At 43.8% G+C, this 17748-nt stretch overlaps 1 protein-coding gene across 7 annotated transcripts in view; it reads right to left on the bottom strand.

Annotated features, from left to right (window-relative positions):
* INF2 (inverted formin 2) overlaps positions 1-17748 on the bottom strand; it is an 89221-nt gene that overhangs the window by 8315 nt on the left and 63158 nt on the right. For all 7 annotated transcript variants that reach the window (XM_069103828.1, XM_069103827.1, XM_069103821.1 and 4 more), the window contains 11 exons: positions 14391-14536; positions 14070-14131; positions 12234-12336; positions 11677-11762; positions 8229-8329; positions 6649-6719; positions 6445-6552; positions 4968-5038; positions 4114-4234; positions 2547-2711; positions 227-329 (listed from right to left, as the gene is read on the bottom strand). In XM_069103828.1, the coding sequence (XP_068959929.1) occupies positions 227-329; positions 2547-2711; positions 4114-4234; positions 4968-5038; positions 6445-6552; positions 6649-6719; positions 8229-8329; positions 11677-11762; positions 12234-12336; positions 14070-14131; positions 14391-14536 (1137 nt within the window). The remainder of the gene's footprint in view (positions 1-226; positions 330-2546; positions 2712-4113; positions 4235-4967; positions 5039-6444; positions 6553-6648; positions 6720-8228; positions 8330-11676; positions 11763-12233; positions 12337-14069; positions 14132-14390; positions 14537-17748) is intronic.

Genomic DNA, 17748 nt, shown 5'->3' with positions numbered 1-17748 from the left:
AAAAAGAAATGAATAATTTTTGGGGACTAAGGTTGTACAGGACTGAGGGCCTTCTGTAGCAGGTGACCTTTGTAGGAAATGGCTTGGGAAGCCTTGAATCTTAGTCTTGGGTTGGAAAAAGTGGCTTGGGCCTGAAGAATAGAAGAAGGAGAGCATTCTTCCCTACCCTGTAGCCTAAGCTGCTCCCTTGGCCCAGATACCCCAAGGTTCTGGTCCCCCTGCTTACTGATCTTCCCATCTTCCCCCCGGGGTCTTTTGGCTTCTTCAGCCTCCAGCTGCTTCTTCCTCTTCTCTGCCTTCATAGCCTGCTCCTTCCAGTCCTTGTTCTCCTAATAACAAAAAAGAGAGAGAAGGGCTTTTGTCAGTCACTGAGTCTCCAGGGGCCTGGACCTGGGGCTTTGGGTTTGTCACAGATGCCTATTTATAGCCTCCTGGAATGTCAGAGGTCTTAGAGACCATCTAGTTTGGCATTCTCATTTTCAGAAGAGGAAAATGAAGCCAGGAGAGGGGAAACCACCTGCCCAAGGTCACATAGCAAGTTAGTGAGTCTAGGACATGCACCTCCTGATTCCCAGCCCTACTCTTCTCTCAATCACTCTGCTAGGTTTCTGTTCATTTGTCTTTGCATCCTATCAAGTAGCCTGTATGCTCCTCTGAGATGGTGAGTTTCCTGAGGGCAAGAACCATTTACGCATAGTTCTCTTGTGTCAGTGTGGTACTAAGACATGGTAAGTGTTTAATAAGTACTTATTGACTGAGATAAGAATGGACCTCATATGCATAGATTCATCTGTTGGATGGTGATCTCTCCGAGGGTAGGGCAGAGATTACAATGTTTATGTCCTTCTGTCTGTCAGTCCAAGATGGGCAGGGAACCTGTCTTCATAGCACTGTCTGTCTGACTCAGTGGGCTCCCTGAGGGCAAGGACTGTGTGGCTCTGGCATCCTCTCTGTTTTAGATGAACAGACACCATGTCAGCACAGCTCTCTCCAGTGGTATCCAGCCTGGCACCTTGGTCTTTAGCTAAGGCATCCCGATGATGCTGGTATAAGTGCCCTAACTTCCTGGGTTCAGAAAAGAGCCTGTGAGGAAGCAGGGTGATGCTATCTGATGCTGAGGCAATCCTTTGCATAGAGAAAAAAAAGTTAGATGCAAGCTATTAGATTAGATAAAGAAGCTGCTATGATCACGCAGTCCATCATTGTGATCATTACCACGAGTACCCCAGGAATCCAGGGCTCCCCTGACGACGGCTTTGGAGTGAAATGGGAAAGATTTTATTGGTGTAGACAATTCCAAATGAGGACAGTTCCTCACTGAAGCAGAGGGGGGTCTCATCTGTAAGTCACAACCTTGGGGGGTTGTCTGTAGGTGCTAAGAGGTGAAGGAAGATTTGCTCACAGCCAGTATGTGTCTGAGGCAGCATTTAAATCTGGCCTCTGGGGCCAGCCTCTATCTGCTTTGCCACAGCGCAGCTCAAATAATATTAGACCCCCTGTCTATAATAAACGAACAACCATTCACATCTCCATGGTACGTTATAGCTTATGAAATGTTTTCTTCACAACCTCATGAAGCAGGTTGTGGGAACAGTGTTATCCCCATTTTATAGAAGAACCTCAGAGAGGGGAAATGATTTGCCCAAGATAACTTGGCTAGTGAGTGAGTATCAGAGCCAGGATTCCAACCCAAGTCCTTGTACACAATGAAAGCTGGGAGCTTCTTGTGAAACCAGGCAAGTAGCTATTCCTTTGTGTGCTCAGTGTCTTCAGCTGCTGCCACGGTTTTTAGAATTTTGGGGTGGGGGCAGCGAGGTGGCGCAGTGAATAGAGCACTGGTCCTGGAGTCAAAAGGACCTGAGTTCAAATTTGGCCTCAGACACTTGACACTTAACTAGCTGTGTGATCTTGGGCAAGTCACTTAACCCCAATTGCCCTGCCTTCTCCTCTGCAAAAAAAAAAAAAAAAGAATCTTTGGGATGTTATGAAGCTGAAATGATATAAGAGATGCAAAAGGGCTTGAGGAAGTTACAAATAGTCTGTAGATGTCAGGGATCATGACTGTGGAATTTCTCACTTACTTGTTTGTGAATCCCCGGTACTTAGCACAGTGCCTAACACATTGGTATTGAGTTGTATATGACTCTTCTTGACCCCATTTGGGGTTTTCTTGTTAAAGATACTGGGATGGTTTGCTATTTTTTTTCTCCAGCTCATTTTATAAATGAGGAAACTGAGGTAAACAGGGTAAAGTGACTTTCCCAGGGTCACACAGCTAGTAAGTGTCTAAAGCCAAATTTGGACTCAAGAAGATGAGTGTTCCTGACTTGAGACCCGGCACTCTATCCACTGTGCCACATAGCTGTCCTAAGTCAGTGCACAATCAATGCTTGTTCTATTTATCTATCTTTATTGGAAATGGAGGGGCTCAAAAGTGCCCAGTAAATGTTCTTTGTATCTAGAAAGTACCTAATGGATATCTATGCAATTTGAATTTGTATTTATAGCACTGAATTAAAGTTTTCCCTTGCTCACAGAATACTCACCTTCAGGGCTCTGATGAAAAGCTCTCGAAACGTCTTCATAGTGCTGAAGGTATCCTCCAGGGAGAGCTTGTGGGCATCCTCACAGAGGTAGTCAGCCAGCTCCACCTTCTTCCTTTCAATGACCTTAAACTCTTCCTCTAACTCCTTGGAGGCTGAGATGCTATCCTGGGGAGAGTCATTTATTCACTGTCCAGCTCTGTCTGAGGACCCCTCAGACACCCCACACACGTATCACAGAACCTCTGCTGGGAGATCAACTCCATCCGACCTTGGGACTGTTTTCAGTACTAGGGAAAGTTTTTTTTTGCACAGGGGCTGAAACTGGCCTTTCTCTAACTTATGATCACATAGGTGTATTGGAGCTAGCCTGAACCAACCAGAGAGAGGTGATTATTAAATTTCCAGAGTGAGCATTTATATCTTGGAAATTGGTGAATTCTACAAATAAGGGTCGATTTATTATTTTGTTGATTGTCTATATATTTAATAAAGTGATAGACAAAATGCTACTAATGCAGATTAAACTTAAAATTGTGTCTTGTGTGCACTTTTTTTCCCTTTGGAGAACAAGTTGTTAAACATTTATCAGTATACCAGTGGGCAGAATTTTCAGTTCAGACAAGATCTCAGAAGGCATCTAGCATTCTCTCCTAGTCAGCACATGAATCTTCTTAATGGTATCCCCAACAATTCAGCTGGAACGCCTCCCATGATAGAAAGCTGCCCATGAATTCCCAAGACTTTCTAGCTTCTGGATAGCTTTGAATGTAAAGGAAATTCTGCCTAACGGGATCTCTCTGTGATTTCTGTCTTCCTACAACTTCTATCTAGTGCCTGGTTCTTTCCTCTGGGATCAAGCAGAGAAAGGACCCAGATGTAGTCACTGATGCTTATCCAAGGAGCTGTTGCTAAGAACAAATTCATTGTAAGTTCAAAAGAGCCCTCCCTTCGGATAGCAGCTGATGTTAAAGCCCATTCCCTACTTGCTAATGACACAGAACAAAAGTCACCAAGGTTTGGAAAGGCCAGAGAACTGGGGCTGGGAAAGAGAACTCACTGGCCCTTAGCCCACTGCTAGGAGCAACTCACTAATGGTCCGGTTCTTCTTCATTTTCAGCCTTCTCAGTTTCACTTTTGGGGACCTCGGCTCTATTCAGGGCAAGCCCAGATCTGTTACCTTTGTCCCTCCGACACTGAGTTCCCTTAAACAGGGCCCAGGTCTGCTTCCTCTGCTATTTCCCCAACAGTGGGGCTGAGCAGGGAGAATGAAGCATTGGTGGGTAGAGTTCAGGAAAGACTTGCCAAATCGCTTGAGTGTCTTAGCACCCAGGGCACCAGACTTTCCCTTTCCTTTTTATGTTACTGTCTTTCTCTCTATCTATCTTTGTGTTTATCTGTCTTCCCACCTCCTCCCTTCCTAGTTTCCATCCATCTCTGTTCCTCTCCAAAAGCTGCTCTCCCAATACAACACATACTGGCTTATGCCTCATTTGGACTGTGTCCAGCACCCAAGAATTTATACCCACTCCCCCCATTCATTGTGAAGCTTCAACTGGTGGTCACTTGCCTGGAGGGGTTTTGCATATTGTTCCTGAACCTCAGGAATCCCTGAAGATACCTTCTTCTCCATCTCTAGCAATTGCTTCAGGTTGGTGCTGGCTTCCGAGTGAATGATATCAATATTGATCCTGAGAGTTAGTGAAGGAAGTGGAGAAGAAGAAGGACCTCATTGTGAGACCACAGGTCAGACATCACTGGTATAAAAACTGGAAAGACCTATTTCCTCTCTCTTGACATCTGCTTTCCCCCCATATTACAGAAGAAGAAATGTGATTGAATGTAAATTGAAATGTAAATGAAATGTAATTGAAATGTAAAATGAACCAGAGACAGCAGTGATAAAATGTAATAGCTAGAGATCATTAATTACACCATAATCTCCCCCTCACTGTCAATTGTATAGATGGGAAAATGGGCCCATTTTGAGAATCAAAGGTAATAATGTGTATATGAAAGAAGAAAATGACACTCTTAGAATCACTGAATGTCAGCTGGAGATGAGCTTAGTAGGACGTTTAGTCTAACTCACGCAATTTTCTAGAGGAGAAAACTTAGGCCCTCCAAAATAAGGGACTTGCCCAGTCAAAGTCATACAGTTGGTTACTGGCAGAGCCAGGATTAGAACCTAGGTCTCCTGACCCCCACCATAAGGATCTTTCTAACGTTGCACGTTCTCCCAGATGTGAGGGACTCTAGTTCCATTAAAGTCATTTCTTAAGGTCTAATAGGGAATTCATTTATTTATGATTGTAGATGACCAAAAATGCTTCTCTTTTGACTGATGCCAAGTGGCCCAGCCATAGCCGTGCTCTCCTCCTCTTGAGCATGGGAGCCATAGCAATGGCCAGGGAAGTTTCTTACCCCGCTGCCCGGGAGATGGGCTCTAGGTCACTGGGGAGCTGCAGGAGATCAGGGTAATTTTTCTCCACTTCCTGGAAAAGAACAGGGACATTTCAGAATTAATGAAGGTGAGGACAGTGTCTTCTCTACAGCAAAAATCTTTCCCAGAACCCAATACAGTGGTCTACATATAATAGGCACTTAATATTTTTGAATCGAATTTCAGCCAAAGCCTCCTTTCCCTTAATGCCTCCAGACCCCAGCCCCTCTCTGAGACCCCACTAGACTGACCATTAGAAAGTAGCTATATTCCTTGAGCCTGTCTGACCTGGACATGAGCCACCTCTCACAGCTCTTCACCCCTAGCGTGAACCAGATATCCACTCATTTGTAGAAAAATTTTATTTTCAGCAACAGTGTCTTGCACCATTTTTCTCACAATAGCCCCAGCCCCCTGTCCCTCCGAGGCACCTCCCCTTAGCCTGTTTGTGGAGAGGGTCCACCTGGATGTCTGTTAACTGTGGCTAGTCTGTCTACCTGATCTTTCTTGGGTACAGGCAGCTCAGCTTAATTTACTTTTGAGCTCCAGGAAGAGCAGAGACTGGTGTCATGGAATCCAGAGGACATTCTTTATGTAACATCTAGCACAATCAGCTGGGCCCCTGGTGACTACTCGTGAATGTTAGAGCTGGAAGGGACAAACACTGAGGACTGCTTAGTCCAACCTCCTTGCTGTACAAAAGGGGAAGCAGGCCCCAAGGGGAGGAGAGCCTTTCTCAAGGTCAGAACTGGTTAAGTGCCAAGCCACTGACTCACTGAGGACAAGTCTGGGCATCTCTAAAACGGGGATCTTGAAATAAACCCAAACATTTTATTGATGCTTTTTGTCTTTGCATCACAGTTATTTACCAGCCCCACTTTAGATGAAACTCTCCTTGTGACATTGTGGGGAAAGAAAAGCAAAACCATCCCTTATTGCGACTGTCTCTGTCACTGTGCACATTAGCCTGTCCTGGTCCCCCATCCTGTAAGGTCTCCTCCACCTCTGACATGCTATGATGTTGGGAAGTGAGTTTGCAGAAGCTGGGAACATAGGACACTCTGGCAGGAAGACAGCAAAGGCAATGGAGAAGCCTCACAGTGGAGACTTCATGCCCTTTAGCTTCAGCTTCTGTAGGAAGACAGTGTGACCCTGAGAACAGAGATCTGTCCTTGAAGTCTGGAGAACTGGAGTCAAGCTCTGCCTCTGACACATACTGGTTGTGTGACCTTGGGCAAGTCACTTAACTTCTCAGCATTCTAGACAACTCTCTAAGACCACAGAAAGTGCCAATATACTTTGACTGAGGAGTTAGTCCCCTCTCAGGAGCTCTCTACACCAATGAAATCACAAGTCTGATTAAAAAAACAAATAACCTTTTTATCAGGTAGCAGTTGTGAATGTGGAGAACTAAGCTCCTATGAGGGAATGTTTGGCAAAGGCCTCCAGGATCCCTACCTCCAGGATGTGATGTAGTAGGGTCACACGGCTCTGGTTGGCCTTGGTTTCTGTGAGTTTGAGCAGGGTACTGATCTTAAAGCCATCAGCATCTCCTGTATGGCTCCCCTGGAAGAGATCAGGAAAACCATTACTAGGGCTCCCATAGGCAGGGAGGAGGCAGGACAGTCCCTGTGGTCTGCAGTGGGCTGGTGGGCCACTTACATAGTTAAGGAAGTTTCCAATTTTGAGAATCATTTGGCAGAAAACTGGCAAACGCTGACTGGTGAGGAGACCTGTGGAGCAAGGGGTGTTTTTAATGAGTCAGTTTTGTGAACACATCTGGTTTCCGGGTGCCCAAAAAAGCCATCAAAGGTCTGCCCAGGATCTCTGCCAGGGGCTCTGAAGGATGGGTTGGGGGATGGTATAGTTGTCCTCATGGTTCAGGGATGTTCCCAAACATAACCAATAGCCTTTAATGGCCTCTTACTGATCTGTCATCAGAAATTTAACTAAACCCTTCTAGAACTAGCTGATAGTCCTTCATGAAACAGTTCATAAAGTCATAAAACATAGAGTTGGGAGGGATTTCCAGATCAATTCATTTTATAGATATCAGAAACTCAGGGTCAGGGGGCATGAGTGCCCTGTCACGAGTGACATGACCAGGGTTGTGGTGGGGAGTAGCAGACCTGGAATCAGGAAGAACTGAGTTTAAAAACAGCCCCTACTATGTGACCCTGGGGAAGTAATTTAAGCTGTTTGCCACAATCCACTGAAGATTTTGTCTGAGTTCCTCATCCATAAAATGGGGATACGTTGGAGAAGGAAATGGCAAGCCACTCCAATATTTTTGTCAAGAAAACATGGACAAAAGTCCATGGGGTAATGGAGAGTGGGAAATAACTAAGCAACTGAAGAACAAGAAGCAGATAGGAAATCAATCTTTCTGTCCTTCCCTCCATCCTTTCTTTCTTTCTTCCCTTCTTTGGTAAGAATTGAACAGAGATAATCCGGGCTCAGACACTTAGCACCCACCCAGAAACACCTGGCCATGTAACCTTGAGCAAGTTACTTAACCCCAATTGCTTAGGGGCGGCCAGATGGTACAGTGAGTAAGAGCACCGGCCCCAGTGTTGGGATAACCTGGGATCAAATCCAGGCTCAGAAACTTACCACCACACCCAGAAATAACTGGCTGTGTAACCTTGAGCAAGTTACTTAACCCCAATTGCTTTAAAAAAAAAAAAGAATTGAACAGAGGTCTCGTGAATCCAAAACCAGTGTTTTTTTCACAACTGTATCAAAAAAAAAAGAAAAATAAAGAGAGAAAAAAAGAAAGCCCAAACTCTATCATTGAGAGGTTAATGTGCTAGTTCCTATCTCCTTCTGGGATGGGCCTGTGTGTGAAATGGGATGTCATGTTCTCTCATTTGCCCTCAAAATACTTATTTTAAACCCTTGACACTCTAACCTTGGGCAAATCTCTTAATCTCCCTGGGCCTCAGTTCCCTCATCTGTAAAATGAGAGGGTTGGACTAGAAGGCCTTTGAAGTTCCTTTCAGTTCTAAATCTATGGTCCTAAGGGAGAAGGACAATGGGGGAGAGACTCCAGTTTCAGCTTCTGAATTTTCACTAACCACAACTATATTAAATTTCTTGATCTATGGCCTGATAGGTTTTACTTGTGTCCTCTCTCTGTTTCCATTTTTCAGACTGAAGTGTTAGCTTTTGAGCCTGCATCCATACAGTTTTGGGGTCCACCCGTGAATCCCACCCTCATAGGCCCCTGTGGCTCCACTTACTCTCACAGGCCCTACGGATGACCTCAGCTTTGGGTCGGATCATGTCCAGCATGATGACTGTCTCTTCATAGAGCAGCATGCACTCAATCCGCAGCTGGTAGCTAAAATGGGGAATTAGTGGGGAAATAGGTCATAGGTTCTATATGGAAATATAAGTAATAGTATATATGGAATATATGATATTTGTGGAATATATGGAATAAATATGGAAATAGGTACTTGGTTTCCCATAATGGGCTCAGCTCCACTGGAGCCCCAGAATCTCAGAACTGTAAAAGACCCGAGAAGTGAGGTCGTCCAATGGATACTTGAAGAACCACCACAACTTCCCCAATATGTAGTTATTGTCTCCTCTTGAAGCCCTCTAGTGACAGAGAGCTCACTATTTTCCAAAACAGATTGTTCCACTTTGTGACACTTAGAAAGTTTTTCTTTACATTGAGCCCAAATCATACTTTCTACAACTCTTTCCCTCCCTTCTCCCCTTTCTATTGCTTTGGGTGTGGCCCTCTGGGACCAAGAAAAACAAATCTAGCCCCTTTTCCAAATCATGGGCTTTTGAATATTTTAAGATAGTGAGACTATCACTACCAAATAATTTCTTTTCCTGTTTCCCCTTTCCCCTCGAGATATACTCACCCCCTACCAAGGCTGTGTCTTGATACTTACTATGTATCAAGCAGATTTCCAGCATTTTTCTACATGCTTTGTACTTTTTTGACAGGAGGAAGATGAACTAAAGTATTTTGAAGTACTCACTTATTCTTTCCCATAGCTCCTTCAGTATCATTAGAAGACATTCAGATTGGCTAAGAGTAAGGCCAGGATTAGGAGAATGGACCAATGAGCTCTTTGGATGAATTTCATATTTAGCTAGGGACCACTGTAGTCTGGGACCATGAAGGGAACAGATGGGAGAATCTGAACTGGTCTAGAAAACTTTATTTAACAATCAGGCTAGAAATCATAATGCCATTTAGTTTCAGGCTAGGGAATTTTCTTGTATATCCACAACCACCTTCCCCTGTTGTGTTATTTCTGAATTTGCATATTATTTTGCCCTTTGTGAACTAGCTCTAGAAAAGGTGCTTGTGATGTCTAGAATATGTGGAATTGAGGAGGGAGGAGAAGCAGGGGCTAGGAAGAAGCACCCAAAGGTGGCAGCAGTATGTGAAAGGGCAAGGTAATTAGAACTTGGATGCTACTAATTTCAGAGCTTACAAGACCAAGATGGCTCGGGGACCAGGAAGACAAAGAGGTTGGACCGTTTGATAAGGCACCAAGGAAGGCTGAGAGAGTAGTGGAAGGCTATAGCTAAGGTCCTCTGGACCAGCTCTGAGAGGAGGAAATGGTACTCCAGGAAGCTGACCATGGGGTCAGCAAGTCCTAAGGCCAATCAAGGCCCAAGCTCGTTTGGCTTTGATCAATTTGTTAATAACTAGATGTGCTGCTCATAATCATAGAATCTTAGAATGTCAGAGCTGGAAGAGACTTGATAACAAAGAACTTAGGATGTCAGAGTTGGAAGGGCCATTACAGACCATTATGGAGGGAGCAGTGGAGATTCAAAAAGGAAGGGTATCTTAGTCAAAGTCCCAGAGCAAAGGAGCAAAGGAACTAAAATCCAGATTCTTCTACCTGCCTTTCTGTCTAGGGTGCTGTACAACACACTGTGAAGCAGGGGAGGATGGGAAAGTCCAGAGTCCCTCAGCATCAATGCCTGATGGCTAAACCTATACAAGTCTTAGGACTATAGATCTGGAGTTATAAGGGACTTTAGAAGCAGCTCTAACTTGATATAATAACAATGTTCTTGGAAAGAAGAGTACAAAATATTTTTTTAAACAAATCGAATTTTAAACATTATTAGAGAGGTGTTATTTTAAGCCTGTGGTAAATCCCATTCCTTTCTTTATCTGCTTTGTAAATTTGGATTTTCACACTGCTTTTTCTTAAATAAGTTTACCATGCACAGAAGACCATGATTAAAGTTATAATTAATGTCTTCTTGACCAGGGTCATGAACCTCTCTGGGTTTTCATGCCACTTCTTTCTGGGTTCTCCCACCTCTTTGGCTGTTCTTTCTGTCTCCTCTGAAGGATCATCATCTATGTTCCACCTTGGAACTGTGGGTGTCCTTCAAGGCTCCTGTCCTGGACCCTCTTCTCTTCTTTCTCTGTATACTCTCTCTAAGGGATTTCTTCAGTTCTCAAAGGTTATTTACTATCTCTATGAAGATGACTCCCAGTTGTATAACTGCCTAGAAGACAAAACCTACTAGATAGGTTGTAGGCACTTTAAAGGTAATATATACTACAGAGACCTCATTGTAATCTCTCCTCCTCAACCTGCCTTCCTCACTTTCCTCACTTTCCTCTTTTTGTGGAGGGCACATTGGTCAGGCAGGTTTCAAAACCTCAGTCAACCTTGACTCTTTGCCCTCCCTCACTTCTCATGCAGGTAATTAGAACTTGGATGCTACTAATTTCAGAGCTAACAGGACCAAGTTGACTCAGGGACCAGGAAGATCAATGGGTTAGGCCTTTTGATGAGGGATCAAGGAATGTCGAGAAAGCAGTGGAAGGCTGTAGCTAAGATTCTCTGGACCAGCTCTGGGAGAAGGAAATGATACTCCAGGAAGCTGACCATGGGGTCAGCAAGTCCTAAGGCCAACCAAAGCCCAAGCTTATTTGGCTTGCTGAACCTTGTTTATTTTTAACATTTCTCTCATACATACACTCATCCAGCCACCACCCAAGTTCAGGGCTAGTCTCCTCATTGTTCTTCCTGCCTTGAGTCTCTCCTCTCTCCAATCCATCCTTCATACAGCTGCCAAAGTGATATATTCTTAAAGCATAGCTCTGGTCATGTCAAGTTACCCCTAGAATCAAATACAGACTCCTCTGTTTATCATTTAAAGCCCTTCACCATCTGACTCCAGCCCATTTTTCTAGGCTTATTACATGTTACTCTCTTTCCACACATTGTTTATGTAGCAGCCAAATGGAATTCTCTTATTCCCAGGTCCCAGCATACAACATCCCATCTTTGCTTGTCTGGAATGTATGCCCTCCTCAATACTGACTCTTAGAATCACTAGCTCTCTTCTAAGCTCCCAGTGAATGCCACCCTCCTATGGGAAGGCCTTTGGTGATCATATCCACACACCCACCAGGACATCTCTGAAGTTATTTGGGACCCACCACATATACATTGTATATGTATTTTTGGAATGTAGCCTGTCTGAAGGCAAGGATTCTTGTCTTTATATCTTTCTGTTCCTGGCACCCCTGACACAGAATGTGTGCTTAATAAATGCTGGTTGATCCCCATTCTAAATCTCCCTCATTCTGAGGAGTCAAGACCCACGAGGTTCGGTGCTACTGTGTTATTAGAAGGACAAACCTACAGAAGGAAGGAGCATGGCTTAGCACCTTGAAGCACTTACCTGGGAACATTGAGGAGAAGGAGATAGAACTGGTCAGCACTGGCTAATTTGGCTTTCTCCTCTTGGAATGATTTCAGATTTTCTATCTGGTAAGGACAGAAACCACAAAGAGATGAGGGCTTCTCACCCTAGGAAGACCCAGGCCCTGGTAGCCCAAATTACTGCTTCCTCTGCCTCCCCGCAGCATCCCTGTACTTTAAGACCTGTGTGTTGTCCCTGATCCCTCCCCAGCCCCCTCTGACTCCAACAGCTCCTCTGGCTAAATAGCACACCCTGGTTCTAGATCACATTTTACCCCCTTTTAATTTAATATCAGATCCCTGTGTGTATGTGTATCTCATTTTCCTCTTAGATTGTAAGTGCCTTGAGGGCAGGCCCCTTCTTTGTCTCCTCCAGACCATGTAGCCTCAGGTCTTGGCTAGAATCTCTTCTTTCTCAATTGTTCTGATTGTATGGACAAGCATTGAACTTGGGCACATAGGGAGTTTGATAATGTTGCTGAGCATCTTCTTATTAAAAAGATAAAGTCAAGAATCCTTTCCCCGAGCACAACTTACTTCATGCTTCTCGGGGAGCAGTTTGAGGAGCTGCTTCAGAACTTCCACATCAAACCTGGTCCTGTCCCCTCTTCGGATCATGTCTGTGATCTCCTCATTGGAGCTATAGAAAGGGCAGTTAGGTGTGAGCTCAACAGTCCACTCAACAAAGCCAGGACTGTCCCCTTACAGGCCTGACCACTAAGAAAGTAATCACAGGAAGAGAATATCTCACAGTTACAGAGAGACAGTCATAGCCTCAAAGTTGGAGGAGACCTCAGAATGCATCTGGGCCTAGAGGTGACTAGTTCAACCACAGATTATCCTTTCCCCTTGAATCCCATCCCCCCTTGTCCTATTTCCCCTCAAACCTTGTCTATCACGTAAGTTCCTGTACCATTGCTCCTACTGCTTCCATTGTCATATCACTACATGCTAATGTTCTGGAAGGTAATCTGGAATTGTGCTCCCAAATTTACTAAACTTCACATACCCTTTGATGTGGCTATAGCCCAATTAGGTCTATACCCTGAAGAGATCAAAGAAAGAGGGAAAAAAAAAACTACAGGTACACAGATTTTTATAGCAGAATGTCTGTGTGTGTGTCTCTGTGTGTGTGTCTGTGTGTTGTCTGTGTGTGTGTCTGTGAGTGTGTGTGGCAAAGAAATGGTAACTAAGGAGATTCCTATCAATTAGGGAATGGCTTAATAAATTATGCCACATATAATTGTGCTTTAAGAAATGATGAAGGGAATGATTTCAGAGAAACTTGGGAATCCTTATATGGTTGATACAGAATGAAGTGAGTAGAACCAGAAGGACAATTTATAGAATAACAAGACTTTGAAGGTCTTAAGAACTCAAATCTCTACAACAACCAATCAGATTCCAGAGGACCCATGATGAAACATGCTACCCAGATCCTAAAAGAGAGAGGAACTCTGGGAATAGATTGAGACATATATTTTGTGGGGATGTGGACAAAGTGGTAATTTGTTTTGTTTGACCATATATTTGTTACAAGGATTTTGCTTTTCACTTTTTTAAGTGGGGAGGGAATGGGGACAGAAAAGGTTTTTTGTTCATTGGAAAAAATAAATTAAATTTAAAAAACATTGAATGCTGCTAGAGGAAATTCCAAAACTGTGTCTCTTTCCTCTCAAAAGATGTTCTTTGTATTTAACTGAAAAAAACTGAGGCCTTCTACTGTGAGCCCTTTCTTCTTCCCTACTCCCTTCCTCAAAACTCATCAGTGACACTCTCCATTTTCTTTTCCTTAGATCTAGTCTCTAAGAAAGAAATCAAAGGCTCATAGGAGCATAGATTCAGAGTCGGAAAGGACCTTAGAGTTGGTTCAATCCAATGCTCCTCATTTTACAGTTGAAGAAACCGAGGCAGTTATAGGTTAAGTGACTTGCCCAGGATCACACAGCTAGTAAGTATCTGAGGCTGGATTGAACTCAGCTCTAGTGTTCTATCCACTGAATCACCTATCCTCCTATCTCCCTCCAGGAATTTGCCTTTTGGATCCTTCAAATTCTCATTCATTTTCTCTTGTTCCTCTCTCTTTCCCTCATCTTATTCTTCCTCCCACCACTTTATCTGCTAGGTTCTTCCCCACTGGCTACAGACAGACCTGTACCTGAAAAGGAGTCTCTTCTATCACAAAGCCAAAATTCATAAGGGATTCTGTAGGAGTGACTCATGCTCCAGAATTGTGTTTTAAATAGGCATTTCTGGGAGACACAAAGTTCTTCAAAAGAAAAGGAAATTGCAGGCTAATGGTAGCATTTTATTAGAAGACATGGGTGATTTTGGTGACAAAATTTGTTCTGCCCTTCTGACTCCAACACTTACCATTTGAACTGCTTCAGAAAAATGTTCAGATTGAGACTTTTCTTGGCATCTAGAAACGTAATCTGGGAAAAGAAAACAAAGTGCAACCCCAAAGGGGGGGTCACATGAGAGGAAGTAGAAAAAGCACTGGGATGATCCCAGGCAAAGTCCCTTCCCTATTCTGAGCCCCAGTTTTCTCATCTGTAAAATGGGAATAATAACCTTGCTCTATCTACAGGGGTACTGAAAAGAAAGCACTCTGTAAACTCTGAAGTGCTTCCCAAATGGGAGCTGCCCCTCCCCAAGTCATACATCTTGAGCCAACGTCCCTAGACAGGCTACCTCTTTGGGCTCCTTCTTGACTGGGGCTGCCTCCTTCTCCTTGGGCTTTGTGGTTGGGAAACAGAAGAGCTGTTCGATGCTGGTATAATCAGGCTCCATTTCCTCGCTGCTCATACTACTCACTGATGCCCACATGGAGTGGCTGTCTGGAAGATATGAGAGGAAGGAGAGTGTCAGCTCGAAACAGCAGAGTGAGGAAGGGAGACTGAGTACGAAACAAACCTTCCAGCCCTTGGCAGAAAGCTGATGGAATTAAGGTACAGATCCATTCTCAGGCATGGCGAGGGTGCTGGTGTCTTTTGTCTGACTATAATTGTTTTAAGGAAGTACTTCTTTAGTGGACAAGAAGGGTGGGAGGATGGGTTAATGAGGAAAAAGAAAAAAGTTATATTCATGGAAATTAATTTAACTCTTAATCATCATTAATAAACATAAGTGGGGGTGCCTAGGTGGCACAGTGAACAGAGCACCAGCCCTGAAGTCAGGAGGACCTGAGTTCAAATCCCGCCTCAGACACTTAACACTTACTAGCCGTGTGACCTTGGGCAAGTCACTTAACCTCAATTGCCCTGCCTCCCCCCCTGCAAGCAAAAAAACCCAAACCATAAGTGGTTGTACTAGACACTCAATAAATTCAATAAATAAATCAATCCATAAACATTTATTAAGCCCCTGCTATGTGACAGGCACTGTGCTAAGTGCTGGAGATACAAAAAGAGGCAAAAGATAGTCCTTGCCCTCAAAAAGCTTACAGTCTAATTAGCGGAGAAGACAACATGCAAACAATCCTGTGCAAAGCAAGCTGTGAAAAGGGTTCATAGAAAATAAAGAGCATAAGCACTGGAAATGGGGGGAGGAGGTTAGGGAGGGCTTTAAATTTTGAATAAAACATTGGGAATAATATGTGGACCTTGGAATTTCAGAGATAAAAGTGGCCATCTAGGCCAACTCATACATTTAAAAAGACCCCAACAATATGCCTGATAAGTGTGCATTCAGATTCTCTTCGCCTCTTCTAGCAAAAGGGAACCAGTGGCATGCTGGAGCCAGTTTGAAACAGCTAGGAGAGCTGGCAAATTTCCAGTGAGTATCTATGACTTGGAAATTTCCAAGCTCTACAAATTAGGGCTTGATTTATTGTTTTGCGGTCTCTCTAGACCAGAGGCTCCCGAAGTGGGTGATGCAGCCACTGTGATGAGTTTGAAAACTGTGCTTTACGGGGAAATCTATCAGAATGAGTTGGTTGCTTCAGGAAGCTGGCTCTGGAACCAGGTTAGGGGGCTGTAGGATTGGGCTCCCTGAGTTCTGTAACTCCATAATCTTGGGCTCTTAGTTTGCTCTGTTTAATCTGGTTCCCTAAATGCTGGTAAAAATCTCAGGTAAGCTAAAACAGTTATAGATGCTCATCTAGGCCTGCTTATCCTTGAAGCAGAAAGAAAGAAAACCCTGAAGGCCTGGGCATGAAAGGCTGAGTTAGCAAAGGGAGTCAGAAAGAAAGAAAACCCCAGAACTAACTGTTCTTTCAGCCAAGGGTCTCATGTCCTCACATGGGGTACTTAGTCATGGAGCTAAAATTTCTGTACTGACCTACTAGTGAACCGGTGAACAAGGGGGACACCAGCTGACATCTATGCAATGGAGGGGAGATAGATATACATGTTCCAAAGGGAATATAACGGGGGTGGATGGATGGAGGAGTAAATAGTGTGGATCTAGAGGTAGAAGGGCCTATGGTGGAAGCTTCATGCAGGATAGCTGGTGAGAGCAATGCTCTGTCTATGAAGGTAATAGAGAATAATGGAGACAACACTGGTTTTAGAGTCAGTAGACATAACTCTTAATGCTCAATCACTGTGTGATTATGGCTAAATCATTTTTTCTCAGAGCTTGCTTCCTCTGTAAAGACTTGCACTACCTACCTTACTTTCCAATCAGGGAAGGGCGGTGGCCATGGGGAAGGGGCCTCTTCACCTGCAACTCAGGACATTCCTGGTTTCTGACCTGGGAAGGGTGGCTATGGGGACCTCCTAAAGAGGGTGGGAGGGAAGTGACACTGATACAGAAAATGAAAAGGCGTACAGGGCTTTGGGGAGAGTTTGGGATGTGAGAGAACAGGGCCCATTAAGCCTGAGGGTTCAAATGAGAGGCCTGCCAGTCCTGAAAAGCTGCCTTTGCAGCCATATTAGTGTGTAAAGACAGAGGTCTGGCCTGGGGAACTGGAAAAGTTGATTAATTTTAGCTTAATAAAATTAACTTGAGAAGTTTAGGGCTAACCCATCTGAACCTGGGTGGTTTTTAAAATTTCCACCTCTCATGACATTCCCATGGTGTGTTATTGCAAGATCTCTTTTCTCTTGTCAATAAATCCTAGAAAATACACAATTGTATGTGGGGTTTAAAGTGAAAGATGGAAAAGTGGCCAGATGAGGGCCACCACTTATTATGGAAGTGTTGGGGGAAGGGAAAAGGTTACTGGAGAACAGGTCTGAATATCTTTAAGTTCAGGGTACCAAGCAAGCAGGCTAAGGGGCTAAGAAAGTCAGGGAGTTTTGGGCCTGCCTTGGAATGATGTTCAGAAAAAAACTTTAAAAGAGAAAAACAACCAAAAAACTGAAAAGGTGAAAATCCTAGGGTGGAAGGCATAGGACCTCTAGATGAGCTCAAAGAAAGAGGTCTCAGAAAGTTGATGTGAGACACTGAGGCCAGGAAACCATGGCAACCACCCCAGGAAGTCCCCTTAGTCAATCCAGCCTCAAAGTAAGTTTCAAAACCTCTGAAGGAAAAAACAACTCATCAAACCTGCATGGGATAGGGTCTTAGGAAAAGATGGGCTGGCCTACATGGCACAGATCTAGGAAATACTGCTCTTATCATAGATGTGATGTAACCGTTTTTCCCAATTCTTTGCATGACCTACATTGATTACTAAGTACAGACTCCCATGAATATCATCCTTCTATGACCTCTGATTGCAATGCTGCTCCTGTATTGCCCTCATAAAATCTTCCATTTCCACAAATGAGTTCACATCATTCAGTCATTTGTCAATATATGTTGACTGAGTTCATGAAGGGGTCCCTCGTGGGGGTCTTTTGATTCCATTCTTGGATCTTAACTGTGTCACAGGTGCTATCTTGAAGTAAACCACTTTCAGTTACACTCAACAAATTCAGTGGTAGGTACCTGATATCAGCCTTTACTATTGTTTGGTCAAGTTATGCCTATGGGTCCCAAAAGTATTTCTAAAGGTTCCTGATCTGGTTATTATGTGCTCTATCATCTTATTCCTCCTTTTTGGTGAGGGAGTGTTAATCTTTCTATAGTTTCTTCAGAACAATGAGCTTTGAATTTCATTAAT

The sequence above is a fragment of the Petaurus breviceps genome, unplaced genomic scaffold, assembly GCF_028583685.1.
Source record: "Petaurus breviceps papuanus isolate PSGF00001 unplaced genomic scaffold, PetGlider_PUasm1.0 64, whole genome shotgun sequence".
Taxonomy (NCBI): domain Eukaryota; kingdom Metazoa; phylum Chordata; class Mammalia; order Diprotodontia; family Petauridae; genus Petaurus; species Petaurus breviceps.
The sequence above is the reverse complement of the archived record's forward strand: the minus strand, read 5'-3'. Positions and strand labels throughout refer to the sequence as shown.